General features: G+C 40.4%; 1 protein-coding gene across 6 annotated transcripts in view; it reads left to right on the top strand.

Moving 5' to 3' along the window:
• Window positions 1–2,011, top strand: part of SNX10 (sorting nexin 10) — a 66,224-nt gene extending 64,213 nt beyond the window's left edge. For all 6 annotated transcript variants that reach the window (XM_055420989.2, XM_088834604.1, XM_055420988.2 and 3 more), the window contains exon 7: window positions 157–2,011. In XM_055420989.2, coding sequence (XP_055276964.1) covers window positions 157–238 — 82 coding nt within the window. In that variant the 3' untranslated portion in view covers window positions 239–2,011. The remainder of the gene's footprint in view (window positions 1–156) is intronic.
• Window positions 2,012–18,431: the final 16,420 nt, after the last annotated feature.

The raw sequence follows: 18,431 nt of genomic DNA, 5'->3' as shown, positions 1-18,431 counted from the left end.
CCAACTGCACTCCAAATGGCTAATTAAAAGTCCAAATTTCCTGTCTCTCTTTGTGACTGGAGATAATTAAAGTTCTCCTCTGTTACTCAGGCTTTGAGTGTGTTGTGAAAACCAATTTCCTCTTTTTATTATTTTCCCCCCTCTCTTCTTTTCCAGTTCATCCTCTGGGTTTGGACATAGTAGTGATGACAGCAGTTCGCACGGATGTAAAATGAGCACAGCTCCGCAGGAATCCTGAAAAATAATTCTAATGTTACCATTTTAAGAATAGTAAATTGTGTCCAGTCATAGAGAATAAAGCTTGCGAATAATATATTCTTACCTAAAGCTCACTGTCATATTAAGTATTTAAATTCGTAAAGATGTTGTGTTGTTTATTAGTGGTATTTTTATGTTGTCTTATTTTGGCTAAGCTTCTGTGAAAAGCTAAAAGCCTGTGAATGCAGCACTCTCCTTGATCAGCACACGCTATGGGTAAAACGAGATCCTGCCCTCAGATGAAATGATTTATATGTTTAAACAAAATCTAGTTGGCTTTATTGCATTTTAAAAGATAGGTAAATAGGTAGCGTTTCAAATCCAGATGGAGCATTTCTTCTTGTATTACTGGGGCAGTGTTAGCATAAACACAGCAGGTATGTGTATGACTTACAGCACAGACCAGAATGCCTCTCTCAGACAGGCAGCTGGAATTTTGTGAGTACCTCCTCTGCACTGGAAAAACACTGAGCTTTGGAATGGTTGATTGAAATATTTTAAGACTGTTTAACCTTTCCATTATTCTATTTCACACTTAGATGGAAAATGTATCTTATGAATATAGACATGCTAAAATAATGTTTACATCTTTAAAAATAAAAAGCCCAGAAATAGCACTAGTCATTTTGCTTGTATTTGCAATGTATAGAGGGCTTCCCTGGTGGCTTAGCAGTAAAGAATCTGCAATATATAGATTCAGAAATACATTTTCATTGTCCAAAATCAGCTTTAACACATGGTTTCTGGGAACAAACCATTTGTTTTCATTATCTGTGTGTAATTAGAATTAGAGGTTCATGATTTATTTTCTGACTTAATGTGCAATTTCTTAGCACTAGGTAACTTTCAGTATCAGTGACGGTTGCTTGTTACTTTAAGTTAAAAGTAGGATCTTATAAAAATTAATAAAATTTCCCAGTAAATATTCCCATAATATAGAAAAGGATATGAACTTGCTAATTTCAGAATTAATTATTCATTTTTTAAAAGTCCTTTCTTTTAAGGCACCTGCCTAAGGATTGGTATAATTTAACAAATGTCTTTTTTTATAGTGGTCAAAAATAAAATATCTTAGATAAACTACATTGAACTTCAAATTTCAGATGAGGCAGCATTTTCTTGAGATAACTGTTCATATTTCTTCCTTGTTGAATGGTATGAAATATCTCTGAAATTAACAAGAAGATATCTTTATATAAGAGGGATAACTTGTCGCTTTAATTAAATGTTACCTCACCCTCATTTTAACTAGGAGTTTATTAAAAGTTACTGTATTATTTTAAAAAGTCTTTGAAATGCTTGTAACTGAGACTCAACAGAAAAAGAATTAAATTTAGAATATGAATGATTTCCTTAATTTTTGCCTTTTAGTTTTCTGTTTGGTCTAAAATGTTATTGAACTTTTTGTAAATATTTTGATTTAATGTATCTTGGATCTTACTACTTTATCATTTAAGGCTCATTATTTTAATACTGGAGGTAAAAAGATTTAGTAATTTCTTTTTATCTTACTGACATGTGAAGTTTGCCATTCAGTCATTTCAGTGTGGTCACCAGCTCCTTGGCAATATGTATTTGTATTCATGTTCTGTTTTACAGTAGTTTTGAAAAGCATACATCGTGCCACCAATTGTAATGTAATTCTTAAGATGATGAAACTATAGCCGTCAAAATTGATACTAAGTAATGCGTAATACTGTGGTATGTAAACTTCATGAGATCATCATTTTCACATTAAACATGAAAAAAACAACTTGTTTGTTGGATTGCTTATTTTATACAATATATTTCTTCTGACTTAGATCTAAATTCAGTATATTTCTGAATCATCAGTAATTTTTAATGGATAATTTTGTTAAAATTTGATTTCAGATTCACTGTAGTTATATACATTTAAGGCGTAGCCTTGGTTTGGTTGTTTTGATATCTAAGTACTGGCTTCTTAAAACTGATTTCCCAGCAGCTGAGAGATTTAAATGAACTTCAGCCCCTAGTGGCTTTCTTGCTTTGTTCAAGTCTCTTATTTTTCTCTGGCATATTTTTATAAAGCTTTATTTAGACAAAGAAAACAATTACTTACATAACTAAATAAAATAGATGTTTATTTAAAACTATTTAAAATGTACCAAATTTAAAGAATTCTTATCCTGGATGCTTTATGATTTATATACAGCAAAACTATATTTCTCTGGTTAATTCTGAAAGGGCACGCTATTTACCTGTTAAGCTAGTTTATGTATTCTGTTTCAGAACTGATTTTATGTATAATCCAAAAGTGTCAACAATGAAAGTCAACAACCTGTTACTTAGGGCTTCTTTTAAAGTCTCACTTGCAAGAAAGTGATTAAAGAAATTGAGTTAAAATTTCAAGTTTTAAAAATTACTAAGGAAAAACAGAAATGCTACTCTTGAGTTATGTACCTTAAGATATTAAATATCTTGCAGAAGCTTTTTAACTCTAGTTCACATTTTACTAAATAATTAAATATAAACGATTGATATGCAATAACCTTATTACAGTTAAGATAAAAAATTATTTTATGGCTCTTAAGAATTTAAACAAATTCATTTCGCTTAGCCACAATTACCATTGTATCCCAACATTAAATTGAATGTTGCTTTGAACTCAGTTTATGTTTTTTGGTGCCTTGAGGATTCATCAATATTGAGCAGCTGTGGTACAGTTAAGGTTTTCAATATTTCAGCCATAAAGGAAGACCCTTTTCCATGAAAGGCTTCTAAAATTTTAAGACAAAAATAGCAAAAGCTTATTCTAAGTAAGTTTTCTTCTTAATATTTAAGTCACTTAGTTGATATCCTGTGAATACAATGCAGCATCTTTTCAACAGAGGGACAATTTATTTCAATACAATTTTCTGCTTTTGTTTGGAATATAGACCTTTATTATATATATAACATATGTATATACACATATTTTCAAATACAAAAAGCTCTCTGAAATTAGTTATTGTAATTAGACATTCAAAGCATATGTACAATTTCCTTTGCACATAAAGGTCATACGAAATTAATACATTTTAGTAGAATGGAATTCAAAAATTTTCGGCTGTACATAAGCAACAATTTCTTTAAATTTGAAATATTTACAAAGGATTCTGGCTTTCTTCTTTGCCATATGCAGCTCACAAACGAGTCACCATTGTTCCTTTAAGTCAAACACAATTGCTCTTCACTCTTGATGGAAACTTTTCTAGATCATTGTTAGGAACAGTGCACTGGACGCTAATTTATTTTAGCTGCGCAAATTGGTAGTTGACCCCCTTTCTCCAAAATTCCAAAGACTTCCTTTCAAAATAATAGGAAACGAGAAAAAAAAATAAAGCTACAATTTTTCTGCGGAATTTAAAGACACTACGCAGATGGTTTATGCTAAACAGGAAAATACCCTTTCTCCCCCGACGAGAAGTGTAGATGCATCCAAAACCCCACACCGCTTGTCTTTGCTGCTAGAGGCACAGCACGGGCATAACTTGTGGTTGTGTTTTTGCTTCTTTCTTACCTCCGGGCCTTCTTTATAGCTCTGCCCCCCACCCCACCGGCGGCGGCGCTCCCGCTGCGGCACCCAGGCCGCCTGTTGGCTGCGGCGCCCGGCCGGCTCGCGCACACTCCCCGCGCCGCTGCCCGCACACGCGCGCTCCCGCTGCCTCCCGCCCGGGCCGCTCTGCCGGCCGCGGCGACTGGGTGGCAGGTAGCGAGCCAGCCGGCCTCAGTCCGGTAACCCATGGCAACCGTCCTGGTAACCCATAGCAACTGCTAGGCGGAAAGAAAGAAAAAAAATACCCAACCCGGGTGGAGGGGGGCGGCGGGTGGTGAGTGGGAACAACAACCGCAAAGAGACAGGATTTACAGCACCGACCTGCAGTGCCCCCTCCCCTGCCCGCCTGCCTGGAACGTGGGCACCGCGAGGCCCCCTTCCTAACTTTAGAATGACAGCTTGGCGGCTTGAAAAGAATAATAAAAATAATAATACAGAGGGGCTTGAGGTGACGGGTTTGGTGCGGGAGGAAGGCCTGAATATCGATGACCCCCGGGGACTGCAGGTTCAGTCGCTTCCGGGGCCCTGCTGGTCTGGGAGCGGGCGTGGAGCCGGCTGCCGCCAGTCCTCGGGTGGGTTTCGGGCTTAGCTGGGTCAGGGCGGCCGGGCCGGAGCCGGGGAGGCGGCGGCGGCGGCAGTTCTTACTCTAGGGCTGGACCCGTCTTTGTTCTGCAGAAGCTCGCGCGGCTCTGCGCCCTCGACCCCGCCGCCGGGCCCAAGAGAGGGCGAAGACGCGCCGCCGGCTAGGGTGTGGTTGCGGCCTGTGGGGGCCCGGGGGCGCTCCGGGGTCGCGATGGAGCTGGGGCGAAGCCCGCGCGTTCCGAATGTTTTATCTGCGCCCGCACCGCACACGTTAGTTGTCCCCTCTCCCCTGTAGTCTCCCCAGAGCCCTAAATAAACCCTGCGGTGGAAGCGCCTTCGCGTTAATGCGCCCCCTCCCTTGTGGGTAGGGACGGGACAGGTGCGCTGGGTTGCGGGACTGGGTCGCCGAGGAAGAGGCGCGTGCTTCTCGGTCCTGGAACGGCCCTGGGTCAACGTTTGATGTGTGCGTATGTGTGGAGGGAGTGTGGGGGGAATGCATAGCGAAAGACGAGTCCCTCACCCCACTAGGGCCGGGAGCCCAGAGGACGAGCTCCTTTACCCTGGAAAAAAAGGGCGCGGCCGGTGGCAGACTCGGTGCAAGGCTGCAGGAGAACAGAGGGGGGCGCTGCCAGGCCAGCGTGGTGGCCCGGCGATCCGTGGGAGAACGCGCCGCCTGGGGTCTGGTCTGGCTAGCCTCCGCGTGGTGGTAGGGCTTCCAAGTGGAAAGAACCCACGCCCTGCACAGGTTTCCGTCGGTACTTCGGAGCGTCATCAGTTCATTTACTTATTCTCGGAACTGCCAGTTGTCAAAAGGATGACGCAGGAAACAAGCGGCACTGGTTCCACTGGATACAGAGCATCTAGGTGCATAAGGAGTCCACTCCACCAGAGTGTAGTGCAGAGAAGAGAGACGGCACTCGGAATTTGGAACTTGGACGCCTTATAGTTCTAGGTCTAAATCTAACCAGTTGGAATTCCAGGTGCATTTTGATGTTTTAATAAGGATTAAAGTCTGGATAGTTTTTTAAGTCTTTTGAGATCTTAATCCTCAATTATTCACCCTCTGTAGGTGTGTGCCAGTTACAAATAGCAAAACCATCAGCAGCATTCAACACAAAGACCTGAACAAGCATAACTCACATCTGTACAATATATGGTCCTGAAAAGGTGATTAGATCAAGTGTTTATATATCTAATACTTGCACTGGTAAACAAAAGGGAAACTGGCTAAAGAATCCTATTTTAATCTTTTCATAAAAGAATCTTCTGAATATATGTTTCTGTGGCCATTGATTTGGTATATTTTTCATAAACGTGCACGTCTGGGCTCTGCTGCCTACCAGGCACCAGGTAAAAAGGAGACTGTAAACTATCCCACCTGTGTAAATGGTAAAAGATAGCTTGCCTGCCCTGGGATCCATTCAGTGCAACCCCAGCCCTCTGTGCAGTGGTGTACTGGGAGCCCTGTGCTGTAATTTAATTTTTTTTTTTTAAACAAAAGCAATTACAGAAATGTGCAAATTTAACGGGTGACATTTAACATTTTGCCGTGGCAGGCAGCCTCCACTTAAATGGGGCCTTTCTGCAGAACAACAGGAGCCAAAAGGCCTTGTGTCATGGAGTAATGTAAGACACAATCTGGGCTGCAAACGCACAATGAATCGGGAAGGATTTATGTAATTAATTGACCAGTCTTAACCTGTTATCGTGATGTAAGGAATTTGGAACTCATTAATTTGGGCTCTGACAGATTTCATATTAGAGCTGGCAAATATGGATTGAGCCTCTTATTCTTGTAGCAGCTGGAATTTCCATGACAGTGAGGATTAGTGAAGAAGACCTATTGCTGGAGTCAAACTGCCTCTTTGTAATCAGTAGCCCTGCTCTGCATTAAAAGGAAAATGAAAAAAAAAAAAAAAAGGAAAAAGCATTTTACCTGGCTGAAGGAACGAAAGGGGCTGATTCTCACTCTGCTGGGATGGGTGTTGAGCTCAGGCCTCTGCAGTTGAATAAAAACATTAATTTTAGTCATGCAGTTAGGTGGTTTCTCAAGCACCTTGAGAGAATGAGAAGATAGAATGGTCCCAGGGTCAAGTTTACTATTGTCAAAGGTAAAAGGGATTAAAAGATGGAGCCTTTGAATTTCCTCTGCTGCTAAGTCGCTTCAGTTGTGTCCGACCCTGTGCGACCCCATAGACGGCAGCCCACGAGGCTCCGCCATCCCTGGGATTCTCCAGGCAAGAACACTGGAGTGGGCTGCCATTTCCTTCTCCAATGCGTGAAAGTGAAAAGTGAAAGTGAAGTCGCTCAGTCGTGTCCGACTAGTAGCAACCCCATGGACTGCAGCCTACCAGGCTCCTCTGTCCATGGATTTTCTAGGCGAGAGTACTGGAGTGGCTTGCCATTGCCTTCTCCGTGAATTTCCTCTACGTGCACACAGATGTATGAAGAAGGACATAGATGTCTTAGAGGCAAATGGCAAGTTTTGAATAGCATATCCACAAATAAGAGATTTGGAGCCTTGAAAGAGAAACTAGCTTTCTCAGGAGCCATTGACTGTCTCCTAATCAGAGCCTCTTTGTGGATCTCAGGAAATCCAGAATTCACATAACGAGCCATTCGTCGATAGTCTAATTTGTGTCCTTTTCACAGTATATGATGGTTAATGAGTCACCCATTTGGAAATGTCTAGTTTCTTCTTTGAGATTTTAAGAAAACCCAGTAAAAATCTAACTTTCATTTTCACCCTCCTTGACAATCAGAAAAATGCTCGATTAGAACAAAAAAGGTTCCAAGATTAAACTAAATGCTTTTTCTTTTTCTTCTTTTCACAATCGGTTTCCCCTATTGCTGTGCAATGTGATAAGGTTAATGTAACAACTGCCATAAGGATCATTAATACAGGAAGATAAGCAAAGTTGCACGTTTAAAACATTTTCAGGGTATCGTTTGCCTCCTTCTGCTGATAAAGGGGACTTTGGTAACAAATGCAGAATACAGGCACTGAATATTTAACTTTTTAGACAGAAAGCCCAATTGACCTTTTCTAGTATGTTATTATTCATAAATACTCTTCGAAGTTGAGTACTGACTGCTCTTGAAATATGTTTTTAAATTTGTACGTTAAAGAATTTCCAGTCAAATAACTTTAATTTTAATATAAAAAATAGTGCTATAATGTGAAACTTTGCAAAAACAAAAGGATTTCCAAACTCCTCTCCCACTTTTTTTTTTCTGTCTTGATTCCAACCAGATTCCAAAGTATATATATATATATTTTTTAGTTAGTGATAATGGAATTTGACCTAGTAATGAAGTACTTGGTACAAAGATTTGTTTTGTGATTATCTTGTTAAGAAGTGATTTCTTCAGCTTTGGTTCCATTTAAGTGCATGCATAAAGATAAACACTGGAAATTTGCATCAATATATTAATGTTATCCTTCACAGTGAGAGCGAAAAAAAGAGCTAGTAGTTGTTATTAGTATTATTATTTCAGTGGGAAGTCTGTGAAGATAAACAATTGATATCAGCAAGACTTGGATAACTAGTATAAACCATGACAAGGGCGATTAATAGTGTGTATAAACACACTTCAAATTTGTATACACCATCTCAGCTCTCACCTAGGGATTTCTTTGTATTTTTTTAAAAAGAGTAATTTGTAAGTTGACAATTACAAGGTTATCAGCTCTTGTGCTGTGTGTACTGTTTATATATTGGAGGTATGGAATGGACACTTTGAAGTGTGATTTACCCAAGAGAGTGTTGACAGGAGGAAAGTCTGTTGAATTGGGTTCTGACTCTGCCATTAACACATACCCAAAGGCAGCTCCCACCCTCTGTAGACTGCAGTATCCTCATCAGTACAATAAAAAGACCAAATACAGAATGTCTTTAAAGGTGTTAATAAATGTTATTTTAAAAAAAGAAAGAAAGGGAAAAAAGGAGGTAGTGTGGAAGTTTTCACAGTCTATTATTTTTGCAGGACTTTTCAGTGCCTTTCATATGTTGATATACTGTATGTGTGTGTGTGTTTAGGGGGATACTGTTTTACAAAACTGTATTCAAAAAAACAATAAAAATTTCATGGTCTTTTGAGTCTATAATACTTTGGATCTTTTTCCCAGAATGATTAAGGGACACTTGTGTTCATCCTTGGGTTTCCCAGGTGGCTCAGTGGTAAGAATCTGCCTGCCAATGCAAAGAGATGCAGGAGATGAGGATTCCATTCTTGGGTTGGGAAAATCCCCTGGAGGAGGAAATGGCAACTCATTTCAATATTCTTGCCTGAAGAATCCCATGGACAGAGGATCCTGGGCAGCTACAGACCATCAGGTCGCAAAGAGTCAGGCATGACCGAGCAACTGAGCACGCACGTGTTCATCCTAAGTGTTCTTGAGGATATGGTGTGAGAGATGGGTGCATGCATGCTCAGTCACTAAGTCATGTCTCACTCTTTGTGACCCTATGGACTGTAGCCCCCTAGGCTCCTCGGTCCATGGGATTTCCAGGCAATAATACTGGGATGGGTTGCCATTTCCTTCTCCAGGATATCTTCCCATGCCAGGGCTTGAATCCACGTCTCCTGCACTGTCGGACGGGTCCTTTACCATTGATCCATCAGGGAAATCAATGTGGATATCACTAAATGGAAGGATTCCCTTTCAGTGACCAGGTTCTGTAAAGAGGCAGGGAGTATGGTGCTAAGTTTAAATCTTAGGTTCACTGCCTAAAGGTGAGTGGCTTGGGGTAGGTCCCTCAACCTTTCGGAGTTTGTTTATTTATATACAACATGAAAATAATAATACACCCTGAGGGCAAGTTGTGAGGTGCTGATGAAATCAGAATGAGTTCCCTCTGCTTGGAAGGCTCTTTCGCTTTCCTTATTCATGCCTTCTTGCCTGGTTCATTTCACCTAGTTATTCAGGACTCTAATGAAATTCAGGACTCTAATCTCCTGGTGCAGATGCCCACTCTAACGACACCCCCTGCAGGGCAGGGACACTTTTGCTGTTTCCGCACAGGACCTACTTCATATTTGCACTGCCTTTCTGGCAGCACCCATGCCCCTGTGCTGCACGGTTGGTCACCCATCTTCTCTTCAGGCAGAAGCCCCTGGAGGATGAAGAATGCATTTTATCTCTGGCCCACCCCGGCCTCCCAACACCAGCCACAGTTTAATACAGAGCAAGTTCCAGAGTCAGAGATGAGTACATGCCTACATAGGCAAAAGGTATACAGACCCTTCTTAAAGCCCCTTTCCTGTGGTGGAACTAGCAAAAGTAGCAGTAGATCAACTTCAGGAATGGTGGTAGGTGATTCAGAGATCTACCTCCTGGAACTGGAAAACATTGGTTGTCTGGAGGGTGTAGAAGAACTTGCTGTTACCGTGCCTCATGTCTCATTTCTCTGTGGCAGAATACCTTGACATGGTAATGTAGTTGTCCATTCCTGAGGTCTACATGGCAGTCAATCAAAGCTTTGCTTGAGATTCCTCTTTTCGCTTATCAAAGAAATGATTCAATGAAATATTTTGGTGAAATATTTCTTTTGGTTAATTTGTTTCTAAGACACTGTGCCTAGCTCAGTTTGTACATAATAGAGCAATCGATATTCAATAACTAGTGGATGATTAAGTTGGAATATTTGACTTGATGGACAGACTAGTATTTTGTCCAAATGTAGTCTGCTATGTCATATAATCCCATTTAAAGGTAAAGCCCAGTCTGACTTTTAAAAAGCAACTGAAAAATAATTTAAAGTCTTACTGAATTCTCTTTAAAAAATACCAAAGGATTCTGATACTAACCTCCAAAACTTTCTTAAAAGCCTTAGTCCTCTTCTCTTTCTGTCTCTAGATAGATATACACAGATAGAGATAGTTACATCTCACATTTCTTGTCAGCTTTTTTTGAACTTGTGATAACTTGAGAGTCCCTTGTACTGCAAGGAGATCCAACCAGTCCATTCTAAAGGAGATCAGTCCTGAGTGTTCATTGGAAGGACTGATGCTAAAGCTGAAGCTCCAATACTTTGGCCACCTCATGCGAAGAGTTGACTCACTGGAAAAGACTCTGATGATGGAAGGGATTGGGGGCAGGAGGAGAAGGGGACCACAGAGAAGGAAATGGTTGGATGGCATCACCGACTTGATGGAGGTGAGTTTGAGTGAACTCCGGGAGCTGGTGATGGACAGGGAGGCCTGGTGTGCTGTGATTCATGGGGTCGCGGAGAGTCGGACACGACTGAGCGACTGAACTGAACTGAACTGATAACTTTAGTCTCTTTCCAAACTTCCAGATCCCGGCCCACACTGGCTCTTGTCTTTTCCTCGTTCTCTAACCTTATTTACTCTTCTTAATGTAAACCTCGGAGAAGGCAATGGCAAGCCACTCCAGTACTATTGCCTAGAAAATCCCATAGATGGAGGAGCCTGGTAGGCTGCAGTCCGTGGGGTCGCTAAGGGTCGGACACGACTGAGCGACTTCACTTTCACTTTTCACTTTCCACTTTCACACATTGGAGAAGGAAATGGCAACCCACTCCAGTGTTCTTGCCTGGAGAATCCCAGGGACGGGGGAGCCTGGTGGGCTTCCACCTATGGGGTCACACAGAGTCGGACACGACTGAAGTGACTTAGCAGCAGCAGCAGCAATGTAAACATAATTCTCTCCATTCCTGCCCACACTTAGTTCAACCTGGGCAGCCATAGCTCAGAAACTAGTCTGGCAAAGACAGAATTCTTTGAAGGATGTGGACAGGAGGACCGGGAGAGGAGTGTGGAGTGTGAACAGTGCTGGGGGGCCGAGTAGGAACAGTCGGCTATACTTAGGGCTGATTATCTTCTCCCCTGTGAGCAAAAGTGAGTAGAGTGAAACCTGCAGTCTAACCCTGAAAAGAGAACTTCCCCAAACTCCTCTTGTTTCATTTCAATGCATAACAAACATTAGCTTGCATCCTGTTTTTGCTTTTCTCTTTGTTGGTTTACCTAAGTTCATCCTCTGACCTTCACGGGACCTCCTCTAAAAGTCATTCTGTGAAAATCTACTTTGTTTCTAAGGACCTTTGGAGAAAAATATGTGACCTTCTTTGGCAATTCATCACAAGGATTAACAACTCCTTTTAGAAAATTATTTTAACCCACGCACCCCATGCTACACATGTTAAGCCCAATCTATGGCCAGGGTCACTGTGGAAGAGGCTGGTGTGAGGCCACAGGGAAGGACAGAAACTTCTGGACTGGGGAACATTTGCCTTGTATACACACTGAAATTCAAAAGTCCTGAAAGCACTGTGTTGGATTGTGCTGGATTGGGGAGGTGAGAGACAAAACATTGGTAGATCAGATGCAGCCTACACAGTATTTTAAATGTGTGTGTGTGTGCACTCACTTTTAGTTGTGTCCGACTCTTTGTGACCCCATGAACTGTAGCCTGCCAGGCTCTTCTGTCCATGGGATTTTCCAGGCAAGAATACTGGTTTAGAATACAAACATATTTTGTGTAAAGAAAATTAAATTTTTTTCTTAACCTTTTATTATCTGATTGAGATGTTCTCAACATTACTACTTCATCCTAAGTTTTGCTATAGTAACGTATAGTTCTTTTCTAAATCAAGTTTGTCAATAACTGTATTAAATAGTAGACTTCCAGACTAAAAAGTGACATTTTTGTGAGGGTTTTGACAGTGAGTTGAATTGTGAGCAATTTAATTTAAGGTAGTTTTGGTGCAATCTAGGTGTTTGTATGGCTTGTGGTTCAGCCTAATCTCCAGAGGAACAAAAAAATGCAACCATATTAAATGTTGATTGAGTTCTAACACCCTGCCAACCAATAAGAGAGCCCAAGAAAAGTAAAGGAATGGAGAAGATCAGTGAGATTATGCTGGCTGTTAGAGTAAAGGAGACTGTTTTGAAATTCGTTGTTGTTCAGTCGCTAAGTCGTGTCCTACTCTTTGCGACTCCATGGCTGCAGTGCAGCCAGTCTCCTCTGTCCTCTGCTGTCTCCCGGAGTTTGCTCGAATTCCTGTCCATTGAATCAGTGATGCCATACAACTATCTCATCCTCTGCCGTCCCCTTCTTTTCCTGCTCTCAATCTTTCCTAGCATCTGGTCTTTTCCAACGAATCAGGTGGCCAAAGTATTGGAACTTCAGCTTTAGCATCAGTCCTTCTAATGAATATTCAGAATTGATTTCCTTTAGGATTAACTGGTTTGATCTACTTGCAGTCCAAGGGACTCTCAAGAGTCTTCCAACACCAGAATTCAAAAGCATCTATTCTTTGGCACTCAGCCTTCTTCATGGTCCAAAGACTTTATGGTCCAGTCTGTTTTGAAATAGAATGTAACTAAAGAAGGGGCTTGAGTTATGTAGAGAACTCTGTAGCTATCAGAGACCCCACAGTGCAATAGCTCAAATGAGCGAGAAATCAATCTCTCTTTCAGGAAGTCTACAAGACAGGTGGACGAGTCCTGCTCCAGGGCCCAGGCTGGCGGGGTGAGGTGGGGGGGTGGCTCTGCCATCCTCCACAGGTGCTTTCCAAGTTTGCTCTATTTCCAGCCAGTGATAAGGAAAGGAGACAACACAACTAGGGCAAGAACCTTTGAATTTATTTTTCAATAGAAAATTCCAAATATATTGAAATAAAAGTGGGGATAATATAGTATAATTCATCCCCATGTGCCCATCACTCAGCTTCAAGTTAGGGTCATATGGTAGAACTTGTACCATTCTGTGCCCCAAATATGTCCCCCTTTGCTGGATTCTTTGAAATCAAACTCCAGACATCCTTAAACAGATGATCTGATAGTTGTAACCATTACCACATCTCTTGGTAAGAACTCAGGCTCATGGCCATGTCTAACTGCAAGAAAGGCTGGACAATCTCAAGCAGGGCGGCTATAAACCCAGAAAGAAGGAAAAGAAGTACTTGAGATTACAGACTTTGAGGAGACTCCTTGAGAAAGGCCAGAAAGATGGAAATTAAATGACTCAAGGAAAGACTAAGGTCATTTCTACACTGCAGTGAAATCCAAATGATGAACAACTGCACGCTAACAGATTATGAAAGGACACAGGGAGTCGTAGGCACTCGAATTTTCAGCAAATATAACATTTGCTGAACAAAAATAGAATAGCAAAATGAAGTGACTTAGAAAGGCACCGCAGAAGCTTACTCTTTCTCACCTGTGTAAAATTAACTGAGGAAATGATTTTAGAGGAGAGTCAAAATATGTGTAAATTATGAACATAGGTTATTTGCTTCCACTGTTGAAGTTCTGTCTTTGACAGTGTTAGAAGGTATTTAACAGTGTTTGAGATTTTATGTATATCCATGAAATAAAAAGAACAAGACACCACAGAACTTAAAAAACCTGAAGTGGTCTTTTAAAAGACTAGTTTGGAAAATCCTATAGATGGACGAGCCTGGTAGGCTACAGTCCATGGGGTCTCAAAGAGTCGGGTAAGACTGAGCGACTTCACTTTCACTTTCTTTAAACTAGTTTAATGAAACAATAATGTCAAAAAAACATTTATTGAGCATATCCTATATTCTAAGGATTGTCCTGGGTCCTTCAGGAGATAACAATGATAACAGATGTATAGTTCTCAGGGGCTGTACATCCGAGAGCAGATACACATGAAAACATCTAACCATCATACCAGACAGAATGAATCAGGGGCCGTAGCTGAAGGACAACTAGTAGACATAGTAAACATCCGTTGTTTCACCTACCCACTGTCCCTTCTCTTCTCACAAGTCTCTTGATTTTCTTCAGGCCCACCCCTTTAGCTCTCTGTTCACAGTGGAGCTGGTTCAACCTCCACGTCCAGGTTTCTTTACTTGTAAATTGGGTATAATGCTGACCCTACCTTGAAACATAATTTTGAGGATGAATGGAATTACTATATGTGAAAGGGATTTGCAGTGAACAGAGTATACATATAAGAATGAAGTCATGAAATTTTCTATTACCAACAGTTTGAGAATAATTGATTTCAAGGCAAAACAAAACACACGATTTCTGGTGTCATTTTCAAACACCATGTATATTCATTTGACAGGGAACACTCTGTACCCGAATCCGGGGCATTTTCTTCACCGCGCCTCTTTTTGGTTTCCCATACCCCTTCTTGCCCAGGCAGCTTGTGCACATGCACAACGTGAAGGCTGCAGGCGACCCTTCAGTCCTTTGACAATTGGGCTGGAGAGTCACTTGCAACAGATCCCTTCTCCCGCCCCCTCCCAGGGCATCTTTGTTTTTTTTCTCTCTGTGGCCAGGAGGTTGCATATCTCATGTCTTTCTAGAAAATCATTGATTTTATTTATGCATTAGCCTTTTATGTAGTAGCTTTTGAGTTAGATTTAGTCTCAGTGGCTGAAAGTTCAATGCTTCCTGAATTTTCCCCTTCAAATCCACAACCATGTTTGGCAGTGAAGAGACGGAGGAATGAATAGGCTTCCATGTTGCTTGGTTATAGATTGGGAGATGCTGGCAGAAATTTGCAAGCATTTGCATATATACAATTGTCTGTCTGATGTTTGCTTTCATGCTTGCTCTCCTCCTCTGCCCCCTGTTCTCTCTGTGCAGTGAATTACTAATACAAATACAGATAATGAAATTTCCGATCCCAGCTTGCAAAAGCAGATGCACAGTTTGGAAAGTATCTGGGGGAAATGGATAGGTTCTCTTGATCTCATTGCTTTATCCAGACAAGGAAATGAAGGGGAGAAAGTAATTACAGGGACTTGTCTTTGAAGGCAGAATGAGTGGCACTGACAGCGTTTCTTTTCAGAGAATCTTGTAGAGATGCTATTTTCTTGTTAATACCAATAGGTATTTCCCTTGAAATAGAGTTCACTTATTAAAATGTGTGTTCAGCAGATGGGACGCTGTCCACAGGAAGCAGAAGAAGTTACGTCCTTGTGGCTTCAGAACAGAGCAGGTCTAGGGGTAGAGGAAATGTGCTCCCAGGATGGAGACACTTGCCAGGAAAGCCGTGATAGTGCAAATAAGGCAGGAGGAAAGCAAATTTGATCTTTTGGTAAACCACTGCTCCTGCACACTCAGGAATCACTAGTTCCTTAAAGCAAGAGCCTGACTGTCCTGGACAGTTGGAGATGGTAGCTCAGTGACCCAATTAGGAGGCAGTAATATCAAGAAATGTCCAGAGTATGTTCCTATTAGCAATTAGAAAGTTCCATGGAGAAAAAGCTGAAAAGCAACTTTAATTGGGAACTTTTCAGGTAACAGTTTTCTTATACCTATCCCTGCGGTGAACCAAAAGTTAATACTCTGATAAGTAAGCAACTAAAATTAAGCCTCACATTTTCTTAAACAAACAGTGAATAAACAATGAAGTTTTAATTGTCAGTGTACTATATGAGTTATGGCATAATGTGGTCAACTTTGGTTCCACAAATGCATGTCAACGCTTTATTTCTTTTTCGATAATCTTTGATTTGACTTATTGTTGACCTTTTACCATACGTTATGTGGTAAATGCCAATTCTGTTTGTCTAAACAGGTTTCTAAACAATGCAAGTTTGTGCTGACAGCTTGTATGAAAAGAACAAATATTTGCTTTATATTTCATGTAAATACATGCATGCTGTCAAACAAGACGGGCTTAAAGAGGCTTAGATTTTGTCTTTCATGGTTCATGAAGGGACAGCTAATCTATATCAGAAATAATTTTAGATGTTGAACTGCAGCATGGAAAATATAGATCTCCCACTGGTTGAAATGACATTAGTAGAAAAAAAATTCAGCTGAAAAAGGTTATGAAATGTTTATTTTGTCATATAACTTAAAATATGTTGGGATAGAATAAAAAAAGAGAGAAATGGTTTAGAAGAGTTCTCAAAGATATTACTCTATTGGAAATAGTTAAGTGGTATTATAATACTTTAGACATATGGGAAATCATTTAACTTTACATTAGAACAGGGTTAAGTGAAAAAGTGATAGCATTATTTTAGATAAAGTAGGTTGATTCCTTGAAATTACTTGTATTAAAGAAGTCATTGGGCAATAGTTAGGCTCTTTGCTTTCTTTCAGTTCTTGCGTGGCATAACCTTGATAGTCCATAATGAGGTAGGAAGAGTTACACTGTTTTAGCTGCAGTTTTCTAGTGGAGAATGAATGAAAGAAAATTTCTCTTAAAATAAAAATCAATGTTTATTCTAGTGGTGCTATGGAGGTTTAACTGGTATATGAAATTTGTTTGCAGATATAATGGGTATCAATCTGAATATGAAATATTCATTACATACCATATTGCTTCTGTTTAGATTCATGCTTTCTGCCATCTTAGGTGGGATTGCGGACTGATTTTCCCCTTTGATTCATTTCCTCTCTGACGATGGCCACTGTGCAATATTACTGGATATGTCAGCCACAAGCTACCTTCTTGGTATGACTGTTGTCCAAACTTTCCTTTATACAATGAAGAATAAACTGTTCGGATACTGCCATCCACCTTAAACAACACACTTCATAACATGGAAGGAGAATTTTAATAAGACCTCCAAGGCGTCTGCTGCCATTTTTAAAGGGAAGGTTTCCTACAAAGGAAGTGCATGGAAACTCCCAAGAGAAAGCTGTTGAAAACACCCCCAGTGAGAGGACCCAACGTCATCCCATTTTATTGTCTACCTGTCACCACAGTCCTCGTGTGATTCTGACAGGCTGCTCTTTTCTCTTGTAGCCAGTGTTGCTTAATGTCATTTTCTTGGTTGAACATCTTTATTTCTGACTTGTTACAAACCATTAACTAGTTTCTAGGTTTCAATGTCCTGCCTACTTTTGACTAGTAAGTCAGTTAGCATAACAAGATTTCCCTTTATCTTCTTGCTATGGAAAATCTCTACATGAAATGATCAGTGTTCCAATTTTTATATATGAGTCCTAGCAGATAGGAAGTGTCTGTCATCGGATGCAAGCTTCCTCTCTGAAAACATATTCTAGTTCACATAATAGAACCTGACACACTAGGTAACCATTATGCTGTTTGTAGAAGGCTTCAAACAGTTTAGGGGAAAAGCAGGAAATTTTATAAGTTTACTTACTTGTGATGGTTTCAAATAAATATAACCTTGCTTTTAATTAGATTTCCTAGATGAAATGTTTTCACACATAAAATTTTTGGAATATATTTTGAAAAGCATTCAGCGGTTTAACAGTTGTCAATCTCCATAAACATCCTTAGTTATGGGTAGCATTGCTGAAATGAAGACTGGCTGCTTTGGACATTGATGTTAAAAATAATACATACAGACATGTGACTCGATGACATATTGCTAAAACATTGGAAACAACTTTGACTTTAGTCTGCTTTTGCAGAAAGCTATTCACATATGAAATTAATGTAACTAAAACATAATCTTTTTCCAAAATTACTCCATACTCTTAAAGTTGTATGTTTTTTAAAAAATACACTTACATATTACAAGCAAATCTATTAATGAAATGCTATAATATTTAAATCCTAAATAGTAATACTTATTGATTCTTATCTAATTGATGGGTTAAGGAGATTTAAAAGATTAGTTACTGACCTAACAATTTCATTTCTGGAACTCTGTCTTAGCGAAATAGTTAAGCAAGTACATAGTATATATGTTCAGTGTATGTGGCATTGTTTTTCAATTGTGAAAAATCTGGGTCAGCTTAACAATCTATTAATAAGGGGATAGATAAATGAGCCATGGTATTCTATAAAATGGAACACTATGTTGTTGCTTAAAAAATGAACTACAGTTGGTGAGAAGTTGCTATATAACACAGGGAGCCCAGGCTGGTGCTCTGTGATGACCAAGAGGAGTGGGATTGGGGGAGGGCAGGGAGGCTCAAGAGGGAAGGGATATATGTATAATTTTTGGGCTTCCCTGGTGGCTCAGAGGTTAAAGCGTCTGCCTCCAATGCGGGAGACCCGGGTTCGATCCCTGGGTCGGGAAGATCCCCTGGAGAAGGAAACGGTAACCCACTCCAGTATTCTTGCCTGGAGAATCCCATGGACGGAGAAGCCCGG

This window comes from Moschus berezovskii, chromosome 3, assembly GCF_049115385.1.
Source record: "Moschus berezovskii isolate FMDL1 chromosome 3, NW_MosBer_1.0, whole genome shotgun sequence".
Taxonomy (NCBI): domain Eukaryota; kingdom Metazoa; phylum Chordata; class Mammalia; order Artiodactyla; family Moschidae; genus Moschus; species Moschus berezovskii.
This window is presented reverse-complemented; position numbering and strand designations above follow the sequence as displayed.